We start from the raw sequence: 10,114 nt of genomic DNA, 5'->3' as shown, positions 1-10,114 counted from the left end.
TGGATCTTGTGGCTGCACTGTGTCATCATGTGATCCCACTCTTGTTTGTCTGTAGTGTGTAAACTGTATTTTATTTGTGTTTTGTGTGTTTGCTCTAATCTGTTTTGTGCTGCCCTCTTGGCCAGGTCACTCTTGAAAAAGAGGTTTTAAGGATATTGATTGATTGATGTATGAAGACTCAGAAGTCTGGATCTGTATGTTCGAGATTGTCATCAGCACACTGCAGCTTCAAGGCAGAAATGCTCAGCCCTGTCGTTCACCGCTTACTAGAAAACACCACAGACATGCCAACAACGTAACACACTTGACTTTCAGCCTCCAGTAATTGATCCAAAGACTATACAGAGTGAAACATGTATTATTACCTCCTTATTCTACAGCAGTCAGGTATATTTCTCTGCACCGTACTGCTCGTGATTTCTGATATATCAGCTATTTCAATAAAAGTAAAATTTAAGAACTTGAATTCCACATTTTCCTTTTTTTTTACACTCAAATAGTCTCAACGACGGTTAAATATGAGACAAGAGAAAGAAAGCTTTTTGAAGAGCTTTTAATTAAAAGCCTTGTACAAGAAACACACAGAAAGCAACAACAGTAACAGGTAACATGACACTGAATACATAATCTGTACAATAAGGGTTTGCAAAACATGCTTCAGAAGTTCAGATACATTACAATGTCATCATTATCCTCCGCCGCCGCCGCCGCCTCGTCATTTCCATTAATACAATGTACATAATTCATATCAGCATAAAACCAGACAAAACTGCAGTCTTGACACAATTAAATCAGAGTTTTCCTTCTGATCAAACCCATATTGGACTATTTTAAAAATGGCATTCAAATAAACAGCATCACATTGACATTATTATGCATATTTCAAAAAAGTATTAAAGTACAGTACAAATGAAAAAAAAAATGCTTAAAAAGAACAAATTTATTAAGCATCTTTATCCATACATTTAAACAAGGATCCTTCCTTTTTTTTCCCAATTAGTGCCAAATACATCTAGCACTGAAAATTACATCACATATAAATGTAAAACAATTCAAAAGGGGGGAGAAGAAAAAAAAGGCTTAGAAAGTCAAATAATAAAATCAAGAGCCCTATTTGGTTGAAAGACAGGCCACTATGTTGAGTTGTGCTACCCCATATGACAAAGAAAAAGAAAAGAAACGAAAAACATTGCTATCAACTGTTGGAAAAACATCGCTTAGCAGCCTAATACCTTACACATCTACCAACTGCAAGAGTCACTTCTATCCACCACTTAAAGATATTTAAGATATAGTCGATGAAAAAATCTATTCCAAATTACGATATATCCATTCGGAGAAGAAAATAAGCCTTTAGTTGACCACGTTTCTGGAAAATATAGGCTGTGTTTTCACTTTCAGTCAAGCAAGGATTGAAGTTAAGTACTGCCCTTTTTAAAAGAATTGAAGTTTGAGTCATAGACCATTTCAGAATCATTTTTCTTCATATAACGGATGTGTCATTTTTGGAATAAATCCTTCCATGTGTAACCTATGAGAGTATTGAAACAGTATTGACAACAACTAGAACCATCCAGTACATGACAGGAGAGCAGGCGACGTCACCCTCTTGTGCTAGCGACACAGGAGACGTGGCGCTCAGAGGTTTTGGGAAAACAGAAACCGATTAAAAGTTATTACAGTTTGCTCTAATGTAATCCTTAAAGTCACCAAGCTAAAGTCATGGTTTAGTGGAGTATTATTTTTTCTTTTTTTTTTTTTAGCTGTTCTGTGTAACAGGAGCCAACTAGGACGAGGTAAACGTCGCCTGGAGTGCAGCTGAGGGTGAACGGAGCAGCTATAAGGCAACACATGCGGAAGATTTTAAAATATTATACCACAGAGATACACCAGAGTAAGAGCCAAGGTCCGGGAAGGTCTAGAAAGAGCTGGCAGCACCAGAAAAAAGAATCCGTGTATAAAGAGCCAGGTTCATTTTAAGTACTTCTGATGCACTGGAAGGTCAAAAACTTCGATCACTTTCAAGCTTTCGGGGATTTAGATGGAAACAACCAGCAGTGAACGCGCTCGTCAAAGGTTCATGAACAAGAACTCGAGGGCGATGGATCAAACTATCTGAGTTCAAGCATCTTTTCTACCCATCAGGCTGCCTGACACGCTATCAGACTGTATTAAGAGTCCACGGAAAGACAAGCGCACCTGGTTTGTTTGAAGAACACGACTGCACCAATGTCCTCTCCAGTCAGAAGACGAAAGCGTCAGACAGCTTTGCCTTTCTAAAAAGGCAAAAGCAGCAAGGCAGGAAGAAAAACACTTTGCAAAAAGTCCACTTAGTCAGGAAATATAAAGCATCTGATGGACTGCCACCTCATAGTTTGACCAGAGAACTACAGAATTAAAACATTTATCAGCTGCAGACAAAACAGAATTTGTCTTGAGGTGATTTCCCACTGAGGAAACCAGCAGTAACAGAGGAAGTTTTCATGTTTCAGGCAAGAACAAGGTGTCCTTGTAATTAATTCCTCATCGTTCCTCTGCATGTGCTCAAGAGCACCACGTAATCTAAAGTAAGGACGTTACAAGGGTAAAAGAATCTGGGTTTAAAGCCAGGACATTTAAACATGGTGCCTTGCTCATAGAGACTTACGCAGAACAGACGCTGGCAAAACATGACCACTGTGGATGACTGATAGATTTTCAAAACCACAACATTTTGTTTCAGGATGGGCCCTGATTGGCTAGTGGTAAACCTGCAACATGTTATTGCATGTTTACTGCAAATACCACACATTCCTGTGCCAAGAATGTAAATAAAGAGCGCCAGAGAGAGCAGTTTGATCCCTGGCTCCGCTTCACGGCCGACCAATCACAACGAAAGGTGAGCGTAAACGTCTGAGCCCCCACAGAAAAGAAGGACAACAACATGTGTCCTCCAGTTCCTGCACTAGCCCTACGGATGGCACGAAGACACCGAACCATGCTACATGAACCACTTGTATTGACACGAGTACTTGAGAACATACTAGTCAAGAACAGTTACTGTAGCTAAAAGACTAACTGACAAGATCCAAAGGAACCAAGTGTGGGAAACTCTTTGTTTTACCCGCCAAAGTGGAAACTAAAGAGACAGACTCGCCCCTCGCTATTGGTCTTTATAAGCCAAAACTGTCTGGATTCACGCGCGGCAGACTTGAAATCACAGATTCGACAAGCTGCTATTTTTCACTGGTGGCTTCAGCCTGAACTGTGTTCAGCTCGTGGACCTTCTAGGCCTTGACAAGTTGGGAAGTTACTTGGCGCGATTCTAGCACACAGAGGAAATATCACAATTATTTGCAGGCCAGTTTAGAGTCTTGGTGGACGTAACAGAGTCGAAGGTGGTGGTGGGTGTGTGTGAGAAAACAAGGCAAGTAAGGAAAGACTGCAAGGACAGCAATAACTTAAAAATCTACTGTTTTTGTATATTCTTTTGCAGCTTTTAAGGTTGTGCGTGCATATAAATACTTACTCACACTGTATATATATGCATGTGCGTTCAAGAGAGCGAGAGGAGAAGGCCTTGAAAAATTGATGAACTACATAGAATAGGTTGTTTTTTTTTTTTGATGCAGTCAAGTGCATTGCATTTACCTCGCTGTATCGATGCAAGATCTGAGAGTCCAACTGTGTTAAGTGCAAAAACACATCACCTCATTTATCATTAACAAGCTGGACTTCCAATGAGACTCGGGAAATTGGCACAACACCTGGAGGCCGTCGATAGCGGCCCACGCAGCAGAGCGCGCCTCTAAATAGTATGTTTCTTTCACATACATCAAGTGTGCTTGGTAAAAGCTGGCCCCTCACACCGGACGGGTGGGGGGGGGGTTTCGCTTTTAGGACAAATTGCACCAAACAAGCTAAACTCAGCAAGTCTGAAGCAAGTGAAAGAAAACGGATACCATTTCCATTCAAGTCTGCTTCAAGGAGTCAGTGCTGTGCAAGTGGACAAAATATGGCAATTTAAATGACGAGGAGGGCGTATTAGCTGCCCCTTTTCGAATTTATACACTTCTTTTTAAAAAAAATATGCTTTTTTTTCTTCTTCTACTATTCAATGGCTGGGCGGTGTTAACATTACATTACATTACATTTCATTAATTATTATGCAAGTATGGACAAACCCTTCAGGTAAAGGTAGGGCTGAAGTGGCAACACTGGCATGATAACTTTTTCTATCATCAATGGCATCTTCATAACATCTGACCTCCTATGGCTTCGCTGGGGAGGGGTCCTCGGAGGCGGTGGCAGGAGGAGGGGAGGAGGCGTTTTCCGGGCTGGCAGAGGGTGAGGCAGGGCCGGAGGCAGGGGAGGGGAACTCTTTTATGGTGACGGTGACAAGGTTGGTGGTGACGTCCGTGACCACCACATCCTTGCAGCTCGGCGCCATTTCGGGGTGCCAGTCGGGGTCCCCCTCGGCAGGCACCCTCTGGGGTTCGGCGGGGGCGGAGCTTTGGTCCCCGGGAGTGACGGAGGGAAGCGTTGTGGGCGGCTGACGTTTGGCCCTGCGCTGGCGAGGATTTTTCCTGCCTCCCTCTGATGGCGCCGAATGGTCCGGGGCACCCTCCTCCTCTTCGTCTTCCAAGGAAGAAGAGGGAGAGGAGGGGAGGCAGGGAGACGCCGACGCCGCCGCCGGGTTTGCATCTGAGGACGGGGCAGGAGCAGATGGCTTGGAGCTCTGGCCCTTCTGGGTCTCTGTGTGGGGTTTACTGGACTTGGCATCCTTGCTGGAAGGTGATGCTCCGGTGGCAGGCTGAGGCTTTGTAGCCGTGGCGTTGGTGGGAGACTTTCCTTCGGACCCGCTGGAGCTGGAAGGAGAAGGAGGTGACTGGTACTGCGATGAGGTGGTGCGTCTTTCCCGAGCCCCCGTGCTGGAGCATGAGCCTGGGTGGGCGTGAAAAGGCACAGGGCCTCCACACTGCAGCCCAAATGGTTTTCCATACATCGGGAACCCCAGCATCTTCAGAGGAGGCTGGAAAGGTCTATAGGGGGCCTCTCCCTTCTTCCCAATGATGCGATTGCGGGAAGGGATGTTTTGGCGTCCTGCTGCAATATTCCTACTGCCCGCGGCCGTGCCTCCCCTACCTGGCTTGTCGATAACCTTCAGATTGAGGATAATCCGGCCCCTCTTGACCTCGCGAGGTTTGACTCTGCGGTTTAGGATGCGGACGGTCTCAGAGAAGGGGGAGACGTGCATGCGGGAGGGGAAGCCGCCGGGGTTGGAGAAGGTAGCCGCCATGGGGTCTGAGCGAGGCAGGGGGCGCCTGGACATCCGGTGGCAGCGGTGAATGTCTTTCTTCAGCTTGTGGGTGGCGGCAAGGGAGTTGAGTTTAGGGGAAGGAGCCACAGTTGAGGAAGAGGAGGATGACGACGGTAGATGATGAGGCGGGGCGGAGGAGGAGGAGGAGGAGGCGGGAGCTGCTCGACTGGAAGCGGACGAAGAGGAACGCGAGGTGTTCCGGCGGCTGTTGGAGGCTCGGCTGCTCGTCTCCCTTTTCGGACCACGAGACTGAGGGAGAAAATGCATTTAAGAAGCCACTTTAACACAGTGAGCTGTATGTTTGCACCTCCCTAAACACATCTGGTGCTGCCACTTGGAAAAGCGAGACTAGAGAATACACATTTTGTCATTTATCGGAGTAGCTGTCATGGTCTGTTGTCTTACAACTGGTTGAGAAATTATTGTGTAGTTAATACCAGTCATATTTTTTTGATTGCAAAATACTGACTGTGATCTAAATGTTACAATAACTTCCATTTACTTGTATAAAAACCAGCTTGACAGGAAAACGTCTACATGGTTTCATCTTGTGCTACACTACAATGGCACCAACTGCTCACCTCGAGGCATTTAACTTCTATTATTCCACTGACTGCATTTTGATGAGCATCTTTTGCTGATTATGTCATGGATTTAAATGCAAAGTCAAACACCAGAGAACATTTTGTTTTCCAGCCAAATGAAAACGGGAGAGTCCAATAACTTGAAGGAGAGGATTCGTCAGCCCTGCAGCAAAAAGCCAGTCATCTAAAACTAACAGTACGAGTAAATGTACGACAGCTGTCAACTAAAATGTCACAGTGTTGTGCATGGTGTCGATGAGTTACTACATAAAACAAGTGGTTGAGATCTTGTCACATCAATATACACTGTAGTCTGTAAAGGCTGTGGGGAAAACAGCGCTATTTACGTCCAATGTTATTTGAGTTTAAAACCAACTGTAGTTTGATTATAGGCTGGATAGAGCTGAAAATTGTGAATTTTTAAGTCCTTAAGGATTTTTATCAATCTGCAAGTCACCTAATCAGTGCTTACAAGGAGTTTTTAGGAGCATTTAGTTGGATCTAGCACGTTAAAGTTTAGAAACACAGCTATCTATAGTCAAAAATATCTACGTGAGATTTCTCTACTGTCGCTCCGGTTAACGCTGCCAATCTAAAAAAATCCTAAAGCTCCTGTACAGCTGAATGTACAGCTCTGATTACGATGGGCTGGTCCATTTTTCATGCTATATAGGACATTGTAGTCAGACTCAGAAAGCACTTTTCTATGGCCAAAGGTTGCAGGCTTTAACACCTATCTGCTTGCAACACAATGATCTGTGAAAGTGATAAAAACCTAAGTAGGTGAACCGCTGACTTCTGTTCACACTATTTCACAAAGTCAAGACACACGCAGCGATGCACAAGACTTAAAATACACTTCGAACAGGCAAGACGGCCTGCTTCAAGTAGGTTAACCCCATTCGTAGTGTAACAGCAGAAACCACAGACTAAACGTTTAACTTCCCTGTACGGTGTTGCAACCAGAACAAAGGTACGTATTTGACATAAATTGTTTGAATTATTTTTTGCATTTAGCCAAGTTGTAGTTTTGAAAAAGCACTTGTTTTTTTAAGCATTTTGGGAATTACGTGAGAAGGATATCCTAAACAGCTGGACACAAGCTAGCTTTACGACCACCGCTCATGTGTCAGCGTCCATTAAATACTATTCTATATACAGCTGCTCACGCTAATATGGAAACATTAAAGCAAACACTAAAAACTGTACCTTCATGACAAGGTTTTTGGGTTTTGGTCCCCGTTTCTTTGGCCCATGCAACTCTCTGTCCCGCTCCCTATAAAAAGAAAACGATCGTTACAACAATACAGAGAACAAAAGGGGGAAAACAAAAACCTGAACATTGACTAAAAAAAGAACGAGACAGTGAGAGGAAATATAACAAATCTAAAGAGCTGACAGCGATGAAAGCTGTGGGTGTGTGAAAGTAGAGCAAGCGGGCACAGAGAGCATCTCAAGTCTGAACAGTCTGGTTCTCTGTCTGCTCGTGTCCGCTTCAGTTTCCATTTGATGTGTCATTTTAGCTTTTCCTGTCCATTTACGTTTACTGTAAACATCTGTGTGAGTCTTTCAAGGGGCTTGGCAACGGACAAGAAGAAGTTGGACTCTTTTTTTACAATCAGGCATTAGAGACATTAAAAGCGGAGATGAAAGCAGGAAAAACACAACTGTTTACATTGAGATACATGGGAGTTAACTTAAAATAATCCGAACCTTGGTCAAATTCTAGGCACAATATGCACAAAAAAAAAACACTCAAAGTGCATGTGAACTCCCAACGAAGCAGCTTTACTCACTTTTGCTCAAAACCCAAAATCAGTCTGTCATCCAGAATATTCTCCTCTGGCTCCCAGGTGCTGTGCCTACAGGAGGACGGAGCAACATGAAGAAATCACACAACAAAGGACACAATTTACCACCAGTGAATTTTTACACCCCCTCAGGTTGAATCTGAGCACATTATAAACAGAATCGACAAACGCCTGTGCTGTCACATGTAAGCTGCTGTCATTCTGAAGAGCAGCACTTACTTCATTGCCCATCCTTTCCATTTCACCAGGTATTCAAGTTTTCCCTGCAAGAAAAACACAGATGGTTGATTATCAAAAACAGCTCATATACGAGAAGACAGATTTTACACAAACACCTTTTGCAGCTGTTCACCGTTTAGTCTTATACACATTTGTGGGATTTTCTGAAAAGCAACATCACATTAACTTAACTGTGTACTTGTGACTTTTAAGGCTCTGTATGTTAGCTTCTTTCTTTTTTTATTTAATGTATTTCAGTTTTTATTCTGCAAAGCAATACTGTCAGTTGCAGCTGGGGATTTCCTAACATTTGACTAAAAACAATAATATATTAGGTATCACTGTTTTTTTTTTAAAGGATGACTCATTCTTAGCATCACAAGTATGATGAGTTTATCTGAAACCTTATTTTTGTTCTTGGATGGGAAACATTTCACAGAAAAAGGGTGCAACTACGAAGTTGCAGCAGACATTTCAGAAGTGAGTGGAGGCCTGGTGGGCCTGCGGGTTAACTTTGTATACCACCACTTCAGATGGCAGCCTGCCAAAATTTATAGGGTCTCCTCTGGGATACAAGTCCTGCTGCACTGATAATACCCTGGAAAACTATCAGAAGTCCTTCAGCAGCTGTACAGATAGACGCCTCTCACAGCAACAGCATAAGAGTGCAGGGACTAATGTTTTGGCAACCATCTTTCACACCATGCAGAAGAAAGCCAGTCTAAAAGAGCCTTTAATGTGGCTGCTACAGACACCTCAACCACAGGCTGCAAACTGCAGACTGTGACCGTATAGCTTTAGCTTCCATTAGCTGGCAACGAAATCGGGCCCCTCCATTTCATAGCACAGCCCACATCCCATCGCCCGGACTGCCTTGTTCTGCAGCTAGCCCCTTCTTTGTGTCGCTGTTTTTATTGCCCTGCCAGTGCCTGAATATACGAGCCATGACTGATAGCCTTGCTAGTTAGCTCCTAGCTAGCTCTGGCTAGCAAACTAAAGGCATCCGCCAGCCACAAGGCCTCCGCAGCATTGCATAGGCGCAAGAAGACAGCCCCGAGCCTATGGACCGGAGCTGTGACGCGCCGCGCTGACCGCGGCCAACATCTGCAGCCAGTCAAAACACGCGGGACGGCGGCGGCTGGAGCTCACCTTACGGACGCGGCGTTTCAGTATGGCTTCCGCGGCGAAAATGCGATCTCCCGCCGCCGAGGGCTCCATGTTTCATGCCCTAACTGAGCTACCTGTCTCTGTTTGTCTCTCTCCTGGCGACAAGCTCCGCTGTCTGCTCGGGTCGACCACAGCCAAACTGTGTGAGAGGCAGCAGACTCACACTCACTCACACACTCACACACAGACACACACTCTGAGCGCTCCAGCGGCGGCAGCGCGGCCAGCCTGCTCTGTCACGTGGCCGGGGTCAGCCCCTCTGGTCGCCCTGGCAACGATGAAGACACTCACGAGGATGCGAAGAACCGCGCGCTGCTTTGAGCCTCCACCATCGCTGTCAGGATGACAGGCGGCGCCATGAAAACTCCTCCCTGAAACACGGCGAAACTCTCCGACTTCACAACCAAAATAGCGCCAAGTAGAGTTTTAGACGTCTCCTGTGTGGTTGGTGAAGGCAGCACCCTGAAAAAACAAACTCTGAACTCAAAACTCACCTCTTTCCAAGACACTCGCTCAGGTTAGGATTTCAAAAACACTGACGTGGGAAGCAGGGAACGTTCCCACAACATTAGCTAACATTACCTACAAGTTGTAATAATGTTTCAAAGAGAACATTTTATTATTATGTTCAAAGGACGTTTTAAGGATATTTGTCGTTTCAGATAATGTTTTTATGAGGTTTAAAGTGAGCTGAACGTTCAGAGGATGTTTGGAAGATGCCGTCAGATGATGCTACATGAAAACAAAAGAAAAACTTTCACAAGCCAACATTTAAAAAGATGTTTTCGATGTTATCCAACCCTAAAAAGACAGAATGAGTTTTACTGTAATTTAAGACATTTTACCTTCAACATCAGATTTAGAATCAGCTTTAATGACCAAGTAACATACAAGGAATTTGGTTTCGGCTGTTGGTGTCACTCTAGGAATGAGCAGGAATAAAAGAAATAGTAAAAAATAAAAAATAAAGTAAAATAACTATAGAAAGAAAAGAATAAAAATAAAATTAATAATAATAATAATAATAATAAATA

General features: G+C 44.1%; 1 protein-coding gene across 1 annotated transcript; it reads right to left on the bottom strand.

The window, feature by feature from the left end:
• Positions 1-537: 537 nt before the first annotated feature.
• Positions 538-9,325, bottom strand: cbx6a (chromobox homolog 6a). Its single transcript, XM_008296234.1, has 5 exons — positions 9,063-9,325; positions 7,914-7,957; positions 7,680-7,745; positions 7,093-7,159; positions 538-5,548 (listed from the first exon to the last, which is right to left on the bottom strand). Exons 1-5 carry the CDS (start codon positions 9,129-9,131, stop codon positions 4,250-4,252), a joined length of 1,545 nt encoding a protein of 514 aa, XP_008294456.1. The 5' UTR covers positions 9,132-9,325; the 3' UTR covers positions 538-4,249.
• Between the last annotated feature and the right edge of the window lie 789 nt (positions 9,326-10,114).

The sequence above is a fragment of the Stegastes partitus genome, unplaced genomic scaffold (assembly GCF_000690725.1).
Source record: "Stegastes partitus isolate 25-593 unplaced genomic scaffold, Stegastes_partitus-1.0.2 Scaffold1113, whole genome shotgun sequence".
Taxonomy (NCBI): Eukaryota; Metazoa; Chordata; class Actinopteri; family Pomacentridae; genus Stegastes; species Stegastes partitus.
This window is presented reverse-complemented; position numbering and strand designations above follow the sequence as displayed.

Coding starts and splice junctions, on each gene's coding strand:
- cbx6a (XM_008296234.1), bottom strand. CDS start 9,131: ATGGAGCCCTCGGCGGCGGGAGATCGCATTTTCGCCGCGGAAGCCATA. Junction 7,958..9,062: donor TGAAACGCCGCGTCCGTAAG/GTGAGCTCCAGC, acceptor TTTTTCTTGCAG/GGAAAACTTGAATACCTGGT. Junction 7,160..7,679: donor ATTTTGGGTTTTGAGCAAAA/GTGAGTAAAGCT, acceptor TTCTTTTTATAG/GGAGCGGGACAGAGAGTTGC.